Source organism: Pseudopipra pipra, chromosome 1 (genome assembly GCF_036250125.1).
Source record: "Pseudopipra pipra isolate bDixPip1 chromosome 1, bDixPip1.hap1, whole genome shotgun sequence".
Classification (NCBI taxonomy): domain Eukaryota; kingdom Metazoa; phylum Chordata; class Aves; order Passeriformes; family Pipridae; genus Pseudopipra; species Pseudopipra pipra.
In genome coordinates, this window is record NC_087549.1 from 86038409 (window position 1) to 86057522 (window position 19114).

General features: G+C 42.3%; 1 protein-coding gene across 4 annotated transcripts in view; it reads right to left on the minus strand.

Annotated features, from left to right (window-relative positions):
- SLC22A23 (solute carrier family 22 member 23) overlaps window positions 1-19114 on the minus strand; it is a 114478-nt gene that overhangs the window by 14998 nt on the left and 80366 nt on the right. For 2 of the 4 annotated variants that reach the window (XM_064663174.1, XM_064663156.1), the window contains exons 6-9: window positions 12801-12890; window positions 7348-7450; window positions 4113-4345; window positions 1451-1483 (exon numbers count right to left, since the gene is read on the minus strand). In XM_064663174.1, the coding sequence (XP_064519244.1) occupies window positions 1451-1483; window positions 4113-4345; window positions 7348-7450; window positions 12801-12890 (459 nt within the window). Of the gene's footprint in view, window positions 1-1450; window positions 1484-4112; window positions 4346-7347; window positions 7451-12800; window positions 12891-15759; window positions 19061-19114 lie in introns of those variants that run through there. The other 2 variants (XM_064663166.1, XM_064663182.1) reach the window with 2 other exon arrangements.

Genomic DNA, 19114 nt, shown 5'->3' on the forward strand with positions numbered 1-19114 from the left:
TAGGCACCAGCTGCTTCCCTCCCATTGCAGGGCAAGAGGGGAAAGAAATAAAAGTGCTCCCAATCTCTGTGCTAAGCCCCTGCATTTGATCAGTCTGCAAACTCTGTCATAACTCCCAGCTTTACAGCCTTGCCCAACAACTCTGGATGAGAACAGCTGATGCCAAGGACAGTAAAGCACTCCCTGAAGTCAAGGCTGTTTGCGCAATCATTTCACGGCTGGATGGCAGCAAGGCTTCTGGGGTGAACAGTGTCTATCAGGCACAGGGAGAAACCCCAATAAATTTAAACAAAGCTAAAGGAAACTGTCTTCTGGTCACGATGATAGTACATCTCACCCTTGATCCCTGCTCACTACCTTCTGTGGGCAGGGGCAGGATATCTGATCCAGAGTTGTACAAGCTCATGTGGTCCGTCCTGACCAGAGAGGAGGTCATGTCACTTGCAGAGACTATTGCACCATACAAGGGGAACACACTGTGCCTGAAAGGAGCGCTGGGGAAAGGACTGGAGCTTTGCAGTCAACGCTCTCCCACCTTTCTACAGCCAAATCCCAAGACCTGCCTGAAGAAAGAACTGTTCATCAACATGTAATCCCAAGCAAGTGCAGTCTCTGGGTTGGATCCAATGAAAATTAACAGCTGGTTTTGCTCTTGCTGAATATATCAGCTGTCAGGAGAGCAAAAGGTGTTTGGGAGCTCTTCGGTTACATCTTCCAAAACATGTTCCAGCCTGCTCAGGGCTAAGCCCTTTCTGCAGTGCACCCCAAGTTTGGGAGAGAGAGCAAATACTGCCAGCAGATAAGGTTGTGAGCATAGCACCTTGCAAAATATGAGTCTCTGAGGCTCCCTGGCCACTCCTGCATAGCAGGTGAGGCTACACCACTTATCCCTCAGGGAGTCATAACTGCTCAGCAGAACAGACCTTGGAAAAGCTAGGCAAGGACAGGTCTGTTAAATCTAATACAGAAGGGTAAATTTTGTTCCCCTGTAGCCTGTCATTGCATTGCTATTACAGTACTTCAGCCTGGTATAAGGTGCCTGGGAAAGTATTTTTGAAGGTGTTTAAGTCCCCTTATGAGAAGTGACTTTGTTGTCTCAGATCTTTCTGGAAAAAAAAGAACCGAGATTCCTGAACTGGGAATGTTGCTTCTCAGAAGGAGGTTTTCTGAGAAAGTCTTACCGTGTATCTGAAAATAAACCTCTGCACCCTCTCTTGACATGCAGAGGCAAGACAGACTATGCGGAAGGGATGCTACACCAAGAGACTGCATATAAATGAGCAGACCTGCCTATGAGTGGGGTCTCAAGGCACTGTGTGGAAGTGGGCTTTCCCCCTGCAACCCTCTGTGGTAGTAGCTCTGCTCTGGGTGCTTTGGCTCAGGCCTTTCGGATCTACCTGCTCCTGGGGGAGGGTTTCCAGCATAATGCAGATTTGTCTGTAAACCATACCTGAGTCTGGAAGTTGACTGTATTTTCCGATCACTGGATCCAAGACCACGGAAGTCAGAGTAAGATAAAAATAAGAGAGAAAAGGAGAAAAAACAAGAATGTACTGTTTTTACATATATATTTATCCAAAGGAAAAGAAAAAAAAATGGTAAATCCCACATGCCACCCTATCCCCTCCCACAATTCTTTCCCATGCCACAACTGGCACATCTTTCCCTGGCCACCAGATAGGACATGCTGTTTCCAGGCACATTTCAGCTGGAGGACAGCATGCTAATGAGACAGGGATAACAAACCAGCAGTAAAGCATATTTAAGAGCCCCAGAATTACCACTGGGATTAACACAAAGGCCTCTTTGTGTTCTCCCCCTCTTAATGAAGGAGGAGAAGAAAAAATGCCCTCCTGCTGCAGCCCCGAAGGAATGGCCAACAGAAGCTTTGGAGATTAAAAAGTCTGGGCATCAGAACCGTCAGGCTGGTGGGAGACTTATTCTTCACCAAAACCCCGAGTGGATGGTCCATGTGTCACCCTAGCCACCAACTGCCACGTATCCTAACCACACAGGAGCACACAGCAGTACTGGGCAGCAAGGGGAAGGGCAGCAGCACAAGCTGGCCATAGCGCTGCTGCTCATCTCCCTCTGGGCTTCTGTGACTTCCCAAGTGACACCCCAGAGTTCAGAGGAAGGGCCAAGCATGCCAAGTCCCAAGGTTGCTGCAGGTTTGTGGCTGGTGAAGAATATCCCTCTCTCTCACTGTTCTCAAATTCTAATTTCATTTGCCAATTACACCCAAATTATGCTAAGCTAAAACACGCAGGATGCTGTGGCAGCAGGGTCACTGCTTCTCTCCAAACACTGTCTAGTTCTTCTGAGGAAGAAGGGGGTATGATCTAGACTGGGGGGACTTGAGCTGCTCTTAAGTTCAAGGCTGCCTTTCCTTCCTCTTCTCACAAATAAGGGGGTGAGGGTAAAGTGGGGAAGGCTGATGGGTGCACCGTGCTGAGAGTACCAACACACCTAGAGCCCATGCCTGCTCTTAATTTTAGCAACTTTGCTCACAAAACCACCACTATGAAAAAAGTTGTCATGATTCCTACAGGGTATTCCTCCCCACTTCCCTCACTAATTTTTTTTGTTGAAAAGCTGCAACCAGATTTTCATGGCTCTAGAGCAGATTAACAGCTTTGACATACTTTCTCTCAACTAAGCAACTGCATATTTATTACCTTAACAGCCTCAAACAAACATCTGACATCCTTAAAAAAAAATGAAATGGGATGAATTTAGTGTAGAGAGACCCTGATGGACACCACCAGAAGAACTTGGAGTTTTGGGAGGTTGCACACATGCACAGTGTGAACCTGCATGTGAGCAGTCACAGTCCATCTATAGACTGGTGATGAGGTGGGGCCAGGGGACTTCTTCCACTTTCAGTTGGGATTGCTGCACATGGTAAATATCTGCTCAAGGGGAATGTAAACATCTGTGCCAAGCTGGGAGGAAACACATGTGATGCTGGAGTTTCATCCATGTCATGAAAGAGGTACCCTGTTTCCCTCCTACACTCTCACAAATAGTGTGTTTGCTAAAGGTTAACTTAGTAAATGCCTTCAGGAAACACAGTCTGTAAATATGGACAATTCTTGCTAGCTTGGAGCTGCCTTCAGTATGCGGGAATGTGAAAACTTTCCATCCTCAATGCAAAAAGCTCTAATTAAAGCCCTCAATTATTTCTAAACTTAGAAATGAAAAACAGCAATAACCAGTGTTCTGGTGTTTGTCTCACAAACAGTTTGTCCAAAGCATGTCTCAACCCTCTTCCCCCTTTCTTGGGGTGGGGTTTCATGGGACAGGGGTCTAATGTTTGGCGGCTGTGAGAGTGACAAAGCACCTTCTCTCTGCTTTGGCACATCTCTGATTCATCAAGTTTAACCTTCTCAACTAACAATAAATGAAGACAAGAAAATAAAATCAAAAAGGAAAGGGAATATTTCTATAGCAGTTTTAATAGCTGAACCAGCTCAAAAGGGCCAGACAAAGGTTACAGCCTGCAAAGGAAGAGGTGAGACACTTGCTTTTGAGAGGAACAACCCATCTGAAAAGCTGTGTCACCTCTCAAAATTATGTGTATACATTCACATGAACTATACATACACACTGTGTTAAAATTAGGGTCTTTCAGCGACATAATTTCCATGCTACCTGTATATTACTTACTCATAGAAAGATGCTCAGAATAGGCAGAGGACATATATCTACCGGTCTAACTTCTGTTTGGTTTAGCAGCTATTTAAGAAGTAGACTCAACTGGGGAAGTTTTCCCTTCCCAATCCCTACCCAGCTCTTTCCCTGGAGGCTATTTCACTAGAATAAAATAAAAAACGTTTTTTATTTCCTTGTTTGCTTTTAAGTGACAACCCTAATGAAGCATCAATGCCCAATGAGCTTCACCAGGGGAATCATCCAGAACACAATGCCTTTTGTTCATGAGCCTAAGACAACAGGTGTTTGAGGAAACCTTCAAACAAATTCAGCTTCTTAAACTATGCAGATGTATGACATGACAAATCTGGGAAAGGCAAAGGAAATGCTAATATTTCCGGGTCCCTTATTTGCATGTCAAACTTGTGCGGTCCTGAAAGCTCTCATCTCCAACTTACAGTTGAGAAGGCCCAGCTGCAGAAGTGATGCCAGAGCTGTAAGTATCATGAAAAGCAGGAGTCCTCCTCTCCTTCCCAGAAACCCCACCACTGGGCACATGGCCAGGCAGGATGCCAGCGCGATCCCAGCCATGGTGTAGTAGTCCGCATAGAAGTTGTGGGTAATCGCCATCTTCGCTTCATGCCCCATCATGCTTTTTGCAAAACAGTGGTGTATGCCATACCCAGTCAGCCTAGTGGAAACAGGATAGGGCAAGAGGAGATCATTGCTGACAAGGCAGATGTGCACTGCAACATAATTCAGCGTAGGAACACATTAATGCAGAAAAAATTTCTTCTGCTGCAGGAATAAAATACCTCGAGCAAAAAAACTTACCTCAGACTTCTAGGTTCTACTATAAAAATAAGCAATGATCAAAAGAATAACCTCTATTCAACCAAACTCTTGCTGGCTTTATACATATAGCTGCTGCTCACAGTACGATCGGGGTACAAGCAACTTTACAAGGATTCCTAGTGTGTGGTTGGTTTTCCCGTTGTATTCGAGAACTCCTGTACCCCGAGAAGGACATCTTGCTGTTCCCAGTGTACCTGCTGACAACCACAGAGCCAGCATTGCTGTGATGAAGCAGCCTGTGTGCTTGGACAGCAAAGCACCGTGCAATACAGATGTGTCTTCAAGGAAGACCCACTGGCCTGTGGCATTTGGTCATACTAAATATAACCATTACATCCCACTTCCTAAGTTAGCCTGTTAAAACTGAAACCCCCTGAGAAAGGGGTATTTGAAGTCCTATGTGCTGCAATGATTATTACAATTCTGAAACAATAAGCTCTAATCCAATCTACACATTTACATCACCCTTCATAGCAACGTGTCTCCCCTTTTAAAAGAAAGTTTCTTTGTGATGCCACTGATTAACATCTTGCCACCTCATTTCACTCCTCTGTCTTTCTCCTGTCCTACCCTGCCCCTCCAAAAATAAAAAAAAGAAAAGAAAAAAAACCCAAAACATCTGGAGATATACAGATGAGAAGCCCCAGCATCACTGTTGATATGGTGCAAAACTGCAGCAGAGGTGCTATGGGAAAGGTCAACGCTCTCAACTGCACCCGTCACAGCTCAAATACCTCTGCCAGGAAGAGCCTCTTTCTTGTCCCTGGCACTTAGACAAGACAAACCTCATGTCATAAATTAATTGTGCCTGACAGAGTGGAAGGCACAGATCCAGGTCTCAAAAAAAAAAAAAAAAAGAATGGCAGGTACATTACACTATTACATTTCTATCCTCCTGGAGGTCAGGAATTTGAAGCTCTGTCAGTGTAAATTGGGTATCAAAATAAGCATAGAAACAGTTGGGGGAATTGGCAGTTACCAACTGCATGACAGCCAAGGGCCTGAGGAATTCCTCTTGCAAACTTGTTAATCAATGCTTTAGTACAAAACCCCACCCTCAATACAAAACACTTTCACCCTGGTAAAAACCTAGTACAAGTGCTTGCTGTTACACAAAAATGACATTTGCTTTGGATAGCTAGATTATAACTGAATCCTCCCATAAGAGCAATATTAATCAGCCAAACAATAGTAATAAAAGGGCAGAGTTAACCAGCATTTCTTCTTTCTCTTCTATGCATGCCAACACAGCTGCAGAAGTTGTTATTTAGGCCATGATCTATAAACTAAATTACTGTATCGTTTGGACTTTGCTTTCCAGCCTGCTTCCCCAAGAATTACCCTATTCTCTTAACTTGGTGAGCAGCTCAGAATTGTTACTTTTAAAACTAAATACCTCTATCTTCCTTGATTTCTTATTATTCCCTGCAAAAGGCTCCTCCACATACTAAAATTCAGCACAACCCCATCTAACAGGAATAACAGAATTAAAATTAAATATTTTCTTTTCCGCCCCCTAAAAACAAACATGGAATCTATTTCCTCAGACATAGATCTGCTTCATGCTCTGCTTGGATGGCAAACAGCCTCTGGGTGCTAATGCCAGAAGTTATTTTTTGGGCTGCCTAGTTCCGGTTCAGGGAATTTCCAAATATGCAAAATTAATGAGGGTGAGGGAGAAGGGGAGAATTCCCCATGTAAACATTTTTCACAAATACAGTTAACACAGGCTGTTAAATGTACCAGTGGAGCCTAATAGGAAAACACTGTTTCAGAGCAGAGGGGATCACTCACTGGTGGGTGGAAGAGAGACACAAAACTCATAAGACTAGAGCTGGTTCTGCAACCAATAGTACTGGAGATTGACCCATGAAGTCTTGGTGCTTCTGGGTGACTATTTGTCCCCTCTGCCCCCTCTGGGTTATGACTGATCCATAAGCCTATTAACAGGAGTGAGGGCTGCAGAGTAGTGCCCTGAAGAGATGAAGAAAATTACACAGGAGAGCTACACGCTTCTAAACCTGGGGGATTTCCACTCTTCTCCCTTCCCATCTCCCATTTGAAAAAAAATCATGAAAGAAATACAAATGGACATTTTACTATATAGAAAAATTAGAAAATCCACTGCTGGTGCCCTCCCAGAATTTGCAAGCCCATCTATTTCCTCTTTACAAGGTGGTCAGTTCTGGATAGAAAGTCTCAGAGCCTGTAACCTGCAAAACCCTCAGGCTGATGCTTGGTTTTGCCCTCATAAGCACATCCAAATGGAAGCCTTAGGATGAAAGCATCACATTGTGCAGTCTCCCACAGAATGTTCTCCCTGCGTGTCCCATACACTATTTGGGAGTGTTGAAGCACTTTGCAATCTGCCTTTGAAGACCTGTCAAGGACAGCTGTTATACACGGGAGGAGGCTTGTGTTTATTAGCAAGCAACATCTTCCTCTGCAACACAGCCCTGTCAGATGTAAACAACTTGAACTTGCACTCCTGTGGCATTAAAGGTTTCAAAAATCCCATCCAGGATGCCAAGCAGTAGATGTCTGCAAGCATGAGCACATACCAGCACGTGGCCACTCAAGATCACTGGTGATAGCAATGTACTTGCAGCATGGCACCTGAGAAGACGTGGTTTTGCTGCCTGAAACCACCAATGAGCTCCTCCATGTTTGTCATAAAAACAGTTCCCTGCAACAGCTGGTGTTCTTCCAGGATTGTTTATCAGAGACATTAGTGAAGGGTCCCACACTAGGAATCGAAGGAGCTCCCTCATCATTTCCCATTGCTGCTTCCAGTTGACTGACCACACAACTATTCAAACAGAAGGAGATCAAACTTACGAGTTCACACACAATACTACGATGTTTTTCCACAGGTTCCTTGTTCCCACCACTTTAACAATGCAGACTTTCTTCGGTCTCCTGGTGATTTCCTTTTCCAGCTCTGAAACAAACCAAACCAAAATTATCCTTTCACTGGGGAGAATGAGAAGGTTTGTTTGTGAACTACAGATATTTTGAGGGAGGTGTTGGAGAGCAGGATACTACTGATTACTCTAATAGGAACTATAAAAATGCTGAACAGCCTGTCCAAAGTTCACCACAGTTCCTCCTGTTCTTTCAGGCTTCCCTTAACCTTCTTGAGGCGGAAGAACTACCTAAGAACTCCTTCACACTGCAAACCTTCTTCCAGTTAAACATGTATATGTAAAAGGGGAGCAGTATGGAGCTTGATTTCAGCAAGCATGACATCAAATTTCTTGAAAAACTTCAGGATTCTGTTAATTTTTAAACCCATCCATAGGCAGAACTGCACTTGTGCAGCAAAAGCCCTGCTGCCTTTGTTCAATGCACACCTGAAAAGCCATGGAAAGGACTGGGGTTCAAACTCATTTTTCATGGGATTCTTTTGAGGCTTGTTCAAATGCAGGTTTCAGAATAAAGTGGCTAGGACATTATGTCAGCTTATCCTCTTTCACCCCACTCCCTTTTCAAATATTTAAAATTGTTCTGATGGATGTCCTAAACATTAAGACATTTCCTTAAAGAAAAATCTTTGGGTATCAGCAGCTGTGGTGTCTTTGCATTTCAGAACTAAAGTCTCACCATGTTCTTAAAGTGCTGGGCAGCTCCAAGCTAACTTTTCTATGCAGTGCTGTTAAGAACACACAAGTCTTGCAAATATTGCATCCAACACCCTTGTTGGCATGGGACAATAACAAAGGACATTTTATTTCCCAAGTATCATTAATTTAGAGCGTGAACACCTACCTAAGCATGCCAAAGCAGCCTGTTTCCAAGCTACTGGATCAGTGAGACAGCAACAAGTTCAATAAAAACAGAAGAAGCTGTAGTTATAAAGAACCATCACAAAAACGATGCCTTTGAAGAGTGCAGACTAGGACTGCTTTTTTGCTGCTTTCTAGACTGACTCTGTTTAAAGGCAGCAGCGTGGCCCTGTTCTGAATGGTGCACGCGTTCCCTTCGTGCATACATAATTAGCACGGGTGTCCTCACTTTTCCACACTGGCCTGCTTTGACCTTTGCCTTACTCCACTGAACAGCAATTCCTTAAAGAGCTGCAAGACACAGGAAAATAAAAGCAAGCTGGGGCAGGAGGGGGATGGGGAGGGAATTCACCTGAATTTACAAACTAAAGAAAAAACGATGTTGCCTGCTGTTATTTGAAAAGTGTATCATAAAAATAATAAATCAAACAAACACTATTTATATGCAAATACTTGAGCTATTCACTGCTCACAGGTCACTCCCGGTCTTCCCTCTAGAGCCACTACTGGGAATGCTTCCGACAAAAGCAGCAAAGGGTATTTTGTATTAATGACTGTACTTGAGCAGAATATTGCCATACTACTTTCCTTACTATCTGATAATGGCTATTTCTCCCCAGAATCTATGCAGCATGAAGATCACAAAAGCAGAAAAACAGAGGTGGAGCAAAAGAAGAAATTGGTTAAATTAATATTTGTATTACAGAAGCCCTCAGCAGGCTCAGCAATGGATTGGGGTTATATTAAAAAAAAAAAAAGCAATAAAGAAAGGTGGTACTTAATCTCAAAGAAAAAGGTCAAAATTATTTTTGTAGCAAGATTCTGGAAAGGAGTAAGTGCAAATAAAATAATTCAGAACAACAGAAGCACTTAGATAAAACACAGTTGTAAAGCCTATAATTGAGCCCAAGCTAAACCATCTACAGCAAAATAGTCAAAGTAAGCACTAGAAGAAGCACAAGGGTTTTGAAAAGCTGTTGGTGGCTGTTTACTATTTCATCTGAATGGCAACAAGGAAAATCACTACCCAAACAACACACATTGCACAGATTTCATGTGGACAATCTGGCCTATCAAACTAAAACATCTCATCCTCTGGCAGCATAAGATAGGCCCTAATGCCATATCCTTCAGATTTTCTTGAATTTTTTCATTTCGCAGAGTAATTTTAATTTTTTCTTACAGAAGAGAAAGCAGATTTCATTGTCAATATATGCTTTATTGAGCCACAACTTAAAAAAATTAAGAGAAGTAACACTTAACTTGGTTACACTTCTCTTTGGAACCAGATATTATTTTGCCCTCCTCTCTTGCTCATACATTAGGGGTTCCCATAATCCATAAATTCTTTGTTTATTATCACGCATCCTTCTCATGTGCACTCAGGCACTCAGTGCTTCTGAACTGATTCCTGTCAGTGTTTCACACTGAATCGCTATTCTACCCCCAAGTAATGGCTAGCTGGTGGGTTATATGAACTGACAAACACCTCCTTGGCTTCAGCTGCAGCAAGGATCATACATGAGGGGAGTTTCACCCCTTCTCTATCCTGTCTTATGCAGTAGTCTTTCTTTAGCACACCTTGCTTCTGCTCTGATGGGGGTCATACTCTGTGGATACCTTGCATCATTATAAGAAAATTCCTCAAAGGAGATTCCAGATGTAACAGCCTTAAAAGCATTAATGAAAAAAAAAACAGGGGGGGGAAGGGGAAAAAAAAAAAAGAAAAACAAAGGGAAAAAAAAAGAAGAAAAAAAGAATCTGGCCTCAAACTTTACACCAAAGAATGCCTGACTTCTTACTAAAAGCCTTCTGATTCTACCAGCTATTTATACCTCCATGTCTCTATGATATTTTTAAAACTCCAAATCTAAGTCACCTGTAAATGACCTGCTGTCTTTGGGGGTGCCTGCTGACATGAAAGGACCTGCTCTGACTGACTGCGATGAGCATCAGGAGAGCGACAGCTCTTAGGCTGTCTGGACTTCATATGTCAACATTCAGATATTAAAAGAGAAGTAAAGCTGAAGCCTATTAGAGCTCCATGGAAGCAAACTATTGCTCTCTCAGGGCTAATACCAGAAAAACTCCCTCTACCCCCACCTTATTGTTTGATTTTGCACTGAAGTCATCGGTTCAGAAGGAATTTGCATTAAGTGTTTCAGTTTTGATTTACCATAAGGGAGAGTGCAGAAAATAAAAAATATTTTTACCCATTTACTCAGAGGCCCCTAGTAAGTTTTCCCATACTCCAGAGCCCACACACACTCTAGGCTTCCTATTCAAGGACTCGGTAGGAAAACTGTCAACAAGCTAACTCTTTATATCCCAATGGAAATTAAAACTATTCAATGGGAGACTTTGAAAGTCTAATGGGATGGGGAATCCTACCAGCTTCTAGCTCCCTACATTACTGAATTCTCATGGGATCCTCTGTGTTTCAGGAGCATGGCTTTCAAAATTATAAAGTATCTTTAATGCCTTCAAATGAAGCCACACATCTCTGCATCACTTGGCATAAACAAAATAGACAAAAACCCAAATCAAGCAGCCAGAAAAGAATGTCCAAAATGACAAGTGTCCTGTGGCGATGTACTTCTGCTGGATTTTTCTGGCCGCTAAACGATACTGTCAGTAGCTCTTTGAACATGAAAAGAGCTATGGAAGCCCAGCACAGAGACTCAATCAATCCACAGAGCACGACAGCTCTGCAGCAGGAGGTAAACCAGTCAGAAACACAGAGCTGAAGCAATCTACTCTCAGGCAGACTGAGTTACAGGTACACAGGTTTATTTATACCTACCAGGACTTCTGTCTCTGTGAACTCCCTTTGTGCTTATTTACTTATTTATTTATTATCATGGAGGACTGGCAGTCTGAATCTTTGCATTTTTGAAAAGCCTAATAATGAAGAAATACTGAAGGCTATCAAGTCACATACAGAAATTATGAGGTGGGTAAAATGCTGACTCATGGCAGACAATAAGGGATAGAAAAACAGAAATCATAAGCAGATAGTAGGACATTAGTGGCAGGGTGACTTGTCTTATTCTCAAAAGAAAAAAAAATAAATCTTGTTTAATAACTTCAGGAGGGAGCCTGTCAAAAACCTTAGAAATGTACCAATAAGGTCTGCTGGTGACAAAGTGAGGCATTGCCTTACTACCAAAGGTAAGTACAACACAGAAACGAGCCATTAGAGGGAACTAGGTGAAACTGAGACCTTGTGTCGCAAAAGCAAGTGAAAGTGCATAATACAAAGTAAGACTCTCAGTCATTAAGGGGAAATGTTTCCCCAACATAAGCAAAGGCTATGTTGGACTTGATTATGTACTACTCGAACATAAGTGACTACATGACACCAGCTTATTGAGACCATGGGGTATTTGTAATTCAGACAACGAAATGCTGGTACTCTCTTACAATTCTGGTCATCAATATTTGAGAAACTAAAGCTTTGGCAAGTCCCTTTATAAAAGGAGGGGAGATAGAGGAGAACTTTATCTCAGCAAAGGAATGAGGCTGCTGCCTTCTCGCAAAGCATGGGAAAAGAGATTTAAGATAGGCACAGACAGGAGCAAATGGGAAGGGAAAAAAAGAATGAACACAGACAACTATAGTGTATTTGAATTGAACGCTAAAATGTACCCCAGTACAAAAGCAATATGGAGACCGGAATGGCATTCTAACAAAAGCATTGCACATAAATACTAACAGCATTTAAAATTAATCTCATTTCATGACAGTAACTGTGTAACTCTATGGCTATAACAGCTAAGGACTGATTGTAATAATTTATTTGAATCCTGTATTTCTAATTACATTCAAAAAAGTAAGAAAAAGCCAGACATAAGGGCGCCTTTGCAATCTTCAATTGCTCATATGCATTAGGATATCAGGTCATATGCTCATATGCATTAGGATCAGGTGATCACACATTAATTTTCCCCCCCAGAATGCTCACTGCAGTCACCAAATGGGTAGGTAGTAATGACGTCTCTACCTTTCCCATTGAACATGTGCCTCTCAGCCTTATTATCCAAACCTCCCAGTGAGTACAAAAAAATCATAGATTTCCTCAGAGACAATCCTACAGTGCTGTCAGAATATACATGTATTTCATAAATAATAATGAAATAATCTCTACCACCTCTTAAGAGTAAAGGCAAAGATTATTCCTGTTTTGCAGGCAGGGAGACACAATACAGAGGATTTTTGTTCAGAATCAGAAAAATCATGCAGCAATACACCTTGTAGTTGCTGATATAAATGCTCCCAGCTTTCTGCAAATCAAGCCCCAGAATTACACACTAGAGACAGACACTGAAGAAATTGTGATTAGCAACAGGACTGAAAGGGCCTGATTCCAGGGAAATCTCCATCATCATACAAAAACATTCCTGTCAGACACAGAGAACAAGTACAGTTCTTAAGGAGGTATTTAGCTTCATTTCCCCAACACTATCCTCTTTCCTCCTGCAACCCTCTGCCTCATTCACTACACACCTTCCAAATTCTGCAACAAATGAGGAACAGATAACAGCTTCATTCCCACATCATCGTCCATCCTATGCACTGATTCGTCCATCCTATGCCCTGTGGAAAAAATAGGTCGTAATCATGTTATTAAAGGCTGTATCAACATGCCTTCATGCCAGGAGGCCAAGCAAGGGTTGCCCAGGCAACCTGACTTCTTCCATTTCCCAGGGTGTGACATGTAGACGTTTACATTCTTCTAACATCACCAAAAAAAAAAACCCAACAAAAAAATCAAAAAAACCCCATAACACAAAGAGCACCTCAAATGTCATTGTGTGGAGCTGTGTCTGAGCCATTAGGAGGTTTCAGGTACCCACACGTGCATTGCTGCTCTTTGCCACCAGAGCTATGGAGGAAACCTCAGCAGGCAGAGCAAGCAAGTTGGGTATGATGGAGGGGTGAAGCACATTTTTGAGGAGTGGATTTCACAAGAGAAGAGGGCTGAGACTGAATCCTTGGGCTTGACAGCTTGTTCTAGAAAGAGGGGGAAGCATATGATCATAGCTCCTTTGGTCTCCATTGTTGTCTTTGCCTCTCTAAGTTCCCTCCAACTATCTTTAATCTTTGCTCCCACAACTTGTTTAAGTCTCTTATTTCCTCTCTTCTCTGTCCACTGGTCCCTTCTTATTGCTCTTCACCCCTACTTGGTTCCTGAGGTCTCCTCTCCTACCCTTCACATCCACATCCGGACTCACCTACCCTCACTTTCTCCATCGTCTCCCCTCCCTGTGCCTGTGGGCTGGGGAAGTGCCAGCAGCACCAGGGCTTGCTGCCTGCCCTCTGCACATGAGTCCTGCCCCGTAAAGCCAGCTCCTCTGGGAGGATATGTAGTACCGTGGACAAAGACCCAGAGTGCCAGCCCGGCACAAATCAACAGGATGGAGTGTGGCCAGTGAGACTCTGTAGAGAACTCAACTAGTGAGAAAGAGTAATTCAAGCCTAAAGAGAGGTTGACAACCCCCTCTTTTTCTTTTTCTTTAAATTTTCCTGCATATTTGGCTTTTCCCAGTGGCATTGAAAGGTACATTCACAGTAGAGTGCACCCTTTTTCCCCTGTCCCCTCTGAAACCTGCTGCTGTCAGATATGACTACCACCCCTGCCAGGGATATAGTCATGGGCTCTCCTCTTCCATTCCTGTAGACCTAGCCAGGAGAAGAGGACTTAACAGATCAGTTTTATCCTTGTTAATCACTATCATGTACAGCACATCCTGAAAGACTTGCACAGGCTTCATCAGTCCCTACAACAGGGGCCCATAAGAAGAAACCCAGACCCTCCTGGAGGCTGATTAAACGTACAAGTGGGCAACAGAAATCACTGGCTGTTTTTTTTTTATTTGGTTGGGGCTTTTTTAAATTTTGAGATGGATATCTCTGTGGCTGACCCACAGCCTTTTTTAAGATGTCTTTTTTAAGTCCTTTTTAATGTCTGCCTTCAAGCACCATCTTGAACTGTTTTAACTATACTTCCCACATTTAGCTGGCCACTCCTTGGGAGTTGCATGGGATATTTAAAAGTTTGGCACCATTAAACACCCAAGAAACAGGATCTGGTAAAGGAACACATCTGTCAGGTTTGCACACAGTAGTATCACACAGAGTTACCTGTATTATGGGGCCAGGAAACTTGCTTTCTTTCTCTAGCTAATACCTTCTTCATCTATCACAAGCTTTAAAACAGTAGTGTAGTTATAGGTATGATGGTCTAAGGATATGAGTAAAGCTTTACAGGGAAAGAGACTGACTTTCAGACATAAGGCTTTTTCACCCTTCCCTCTGCTATTTACCCAGTGGAAAAAGCAGTGAAAAAATTACATAGATCCAAGACTCATGCTTAGGAAAAAAAATACAGCAAAACAAAACAGAAAAACAGCTTATGTACAAAAGAAAAGTCATGGCAGTGTGTTGCTCAGTAGCAAGAAAGGTGAAAGATAATTTGATTTTTTTTCTTCAGAGGCAAAGCCCCTGAAAACCACAGCTTTCCTAACTGCAATCCACACATGTACACATACAGAGTACTCATCACCACTGTATCCCTTCATCCTCTCCATGTTATGTCCTACATGGTAAAGTATTGGTATCTATTTGGACACTTGATCTTTCCTGGCCACCTCTTCTGATTACATCAATATTATTTCTCTAAGCTTAGAAAGGAACAGCTACAAGTTATCTGTCCACAGGAGCACTCTGGTTTGTGTTTTCATCTAGAGATTAGCAAAAAGGGAGCTTTGTTTCTTAGTCTGGTCAAGCAGTTATTTTTATGTTAAGGAACATCCAAAATGTCTCCCACCATAGGGGAAGCCAAAGAGAATCCCACAGGGGTGGGTTTCCATGGAAGCACCAAGTTTGACACTCAGGTAACTGATGATACAGTGTCTCAAGTGGTGCACTTCCCAGCACACCCAGACACCGCAGGGCTGGGTGCTGGTGCAGCCAAGACCAGCCTGCAGCACATGACCTGTTCCAGACAACAAACAGACCCTCCACCCCCACACAAAGGAAAAGAATGCATCCTATAAAAATGATGAAAGTCATCTAAAGTATAACACACCTTTAAAAGGTGTAAGGACAGTTGGTGCTTTGGGATTTCCAATTCCCTTAAATACTCTCTTCTCCTGTTTGTTAAACAGATCTCCATACTTCCTTAGCATTTATTTCACTTAAGTCAAAATGACTGTCCTGCAGCTGCACTGAAATGTACGTTTGTTTCTTGTTCCACAGGGAAGAGATGGTGAAGTTTCTGGACCAATTGGTATTAAAAAGACTGTACTGAATTAATATTACCAAAATGTTTCATATTTTCCTGATTGAAGTTGACTTTTTTGGATGATGTTTTGAAATAGTTTTCCACAAAATGCAATAAGTCTGTTTTTAAAATAATATTTCAATACACACTTGAATAAAAATAATTTCCTTGATGCAAAAATGAATTTTAACTTTTATTTCTAAAAGAAGACAAATTGTTAAGCCAACTGATGAAATTTTAAGACTCAAAACATATTAGGGATGATTTAACCATGTCTAATTAACACACCTAGACTTCTTAACCATTAAAGAAAAAACCACAACCACATAAACCCAAAGATCTCTTTACAGAGGCAAATTATTCCTGCTCAAAATCACAAAGTATATCCATCACTCAAAAATAAAGCCACTTAGAGATGCTGAGGAATCAGTTCCCCTTGTGCAACCAACATCACCCCTGGGACAGGCCACTGAAGATAAGGGCAATGTTACTCTACAACACTTCAGACTCCTATCAATGTCCCTTCTTTCACCTAGTTTCCCATGTAAGCACAGTCCCATACTATCTTACTGGTTGAGCATTGCCCATCAGCTGCCTACCCTCATTTTCTCCAGGCAGAGGCTGTTTCTGTAGCTGCCAGATCTTTCAACTGCAGCTGGACAACTGTCTGGACATTTAGTTGTTCTCTTTAGAGACATCTCCCACAAGAGCACTGGAAAACCATTCCCACCCTATGGACCATCAAAACCAGCAGATAAATTTTGCTTCCTTTTTTTCCCACCCAACATGTAGATGGCCACTCCCCAAGAAGAAGCAGGCCCTACAGTGGCACTCTCCACTATGGGCAGTACAGCCAAATGGACAAGTAAAAGCTTTCAGCAGGCAAAGGGAATTATGTGATTCTTCAGAAAGGAAAATCAGCCTGCTCACTGCTTGGAGAGCAATTCAAAATTAAATTTTCTTCCATCCCAGAAATACGTTACCCTCTAGAATGCTGCTTCTTTTTATTATGGAACTCATATCAACTGCCAAAATAAGTACATATGAAACTGGAACTCCTGTAATGATCTGTTATATTGGATACACTAATTTGACCGATATATATGAGTAAAATTACAGTGGTGTTTTCTGCTGGAAGGGACTACAAGTGAGCAGTTTATCATTTAAACATATTGGGAGTAATTCAATCACAGGAGGTGGTTACAACAATGAAACGAGGAATAATAAACAGGAACACAATGGCCCCTAACTAGAGCAAAACAGTTTCCAGCCCTTTCAGATGGAAAACAAAGAATAAAACAAATCACAAACAAAACCCTCTCCACACAGACAGGAAAGCTCAACAATGGAGTCAAGGGAAAATAGGGGATATCTGCATCAGGCTCAATGGCATCCTTTCTCCCAGACAAATACCAGCTTTTTACCCATTCCCCGCTATAGCAACTACGGGTATGTGACTATAACACACAAAAGCAGAGAAATGCTTTCTTCTGGTTACTGACCCACTGCAGGACACCTGGCCTGTGGTTTGATCACATTCTTAATTTAGGATTTCTACTTTTCTCCTGTCCTCACTCAGACCATCAACACTCCCATGCAACCAGAATGAGAGAGAAGGTCTTTCCTTCAACAGCTTGTAGTTAATCTTACTTCATCCTTTTGATACTGCTCCTCTCTTACTCTCCCCCTACAGCAATCCCTCCAGAGCTGGGTCAAGAAAGCCTTAAAGTGTGGGGCTGCAGAAAAGAGTTTAAAGAAAAAAAGTGAGGAAAGAAATAATAAAAAAACACCAACAACATCCCCAACAAACCCATCATCAACAAGGAGGCAGAAATGACCATGTTCTGAACAATTTATAGTTTGCAAAAGGCATTGTACTGACAACTGCTATATCTAAATGTATTTGCAGTCAAGAGAATCCACAGTATCGAGATGTGAAATAATGCTCTGTTTTTCACATGAAAGGGAGTCCCTCCCTTAAGCAGGAGTATACTCCTACCATGAAACTGCTGATAGGAGTAAATCAGTCACAAATAATAGCCATAAAACCATTTTGACACTCAGCATTCCTCCATGGGCAATAACTTTATACATGGCTTAAATAAATCCCTCTAGACACAGTTGCCTCTTTATTAATTTTCTTAAAGCAAACTTCGGTAATTAGTTTATTCTTTCCCCTAAAATATATTTTATTTCATCTGCAAAATCAAGAAGCTGACTGAAAAAAGTCAAACTTAGGAGCTGGGAAACTCCAAGTCAAATTTTGAGACATTTTGTAGCCTCAGAGATAGGTTTTCTCAAGATCCATCATTTACTGTGAGGAAGATCTGCAAAAAGGAGATGGGGGGGATGCAGATCACCAGGTTAATGGCTGTTCATATACCCCTATGCTTTTCAGAACTTTGCCAGAAAAACAGCATTTACATTGCAAAGGCATGTTGTGTGATGCAAATCCAGGAACTGTAACCCCAGACACACAATTACATGCAAGCAAGCTAATTACTCCCAGTGTGCACCAAAAATCACACCAATGATTATGGTGGTATGTATACCACAGTCCCTAACCAGGCTTTCTCACTGCTCACTGATAAAGACTGTTTTATTCATTAGACACTGATAATGGTCTTTTTCTATCCTGGATGAAGTCTGTCTCAGTGCTGACTGATGCCTTTTACAGTGAGTGACAGAAGCTACAGTTACCCCAGAGATCTCTGACAGCAAGTATCAGACAAGCACAGAAGCATCACTTCTGGGCAAGGTCTCCCCGCAGCTCCTGGGATCAGAGGAGGTAGGGTTTGAAAAAAATTGGAAAACAAGATATATTTTCACTGTTTTCTGACTAGTGCATAGTCTGACACAGATTGCAAGTGACAATGCAAAATGGGTGTTTATGGGCAGAGTCAGGCTTGTGACAAGGAGGGGGTGGGAGCCTGCATCGTATCTGACAGGTGCACTGGTGAGATGAAGATCCAGAAACTCTTCATCTTTGTTGTAATTAGAGACACACACACACACACACACACACAGAAGTCTCTTCTGCAAAGCACCCTGCAAGACAGGATCTTGGCTATTTCAGTGACAATTCTGGTGATGAGAGGAGCCAGCTCTTACCAAAAGCACCAGAAAACCAAGAAACTGGTAATTCAGACTCTCAAGCAAAAACTGCACTCTAGTGCTGCCACTTGCAGCAACTCCCCATCCCTAAAGCAGCATCACTTAGATGATGCAGGAGAGGAAAGCAAAATAGCTATTGGAGCAAAGCTTTAAAGAGAAACTGTGGTTTAAGTTTCCCATGGGGCTGGCACATAGGGGGTTTGAGTGCTGCTGCTTCTCCAAACTAAAAAAGTAAATGTTGGCTGATGGGCAGGATCCCAGCAAGCAGCTTCCTTATAACACAGTTTCCAGAGGCACACAGAGCTGAAGGCGCACTCTTGTAGCCGTGGTAAAATTCTTCAAGAGATGTCTCTAAAGACATACGGCACTGCAAGACAAGACTATAATTACTAGGATTGTTCAACAGGCCAAGTAGTTTTAA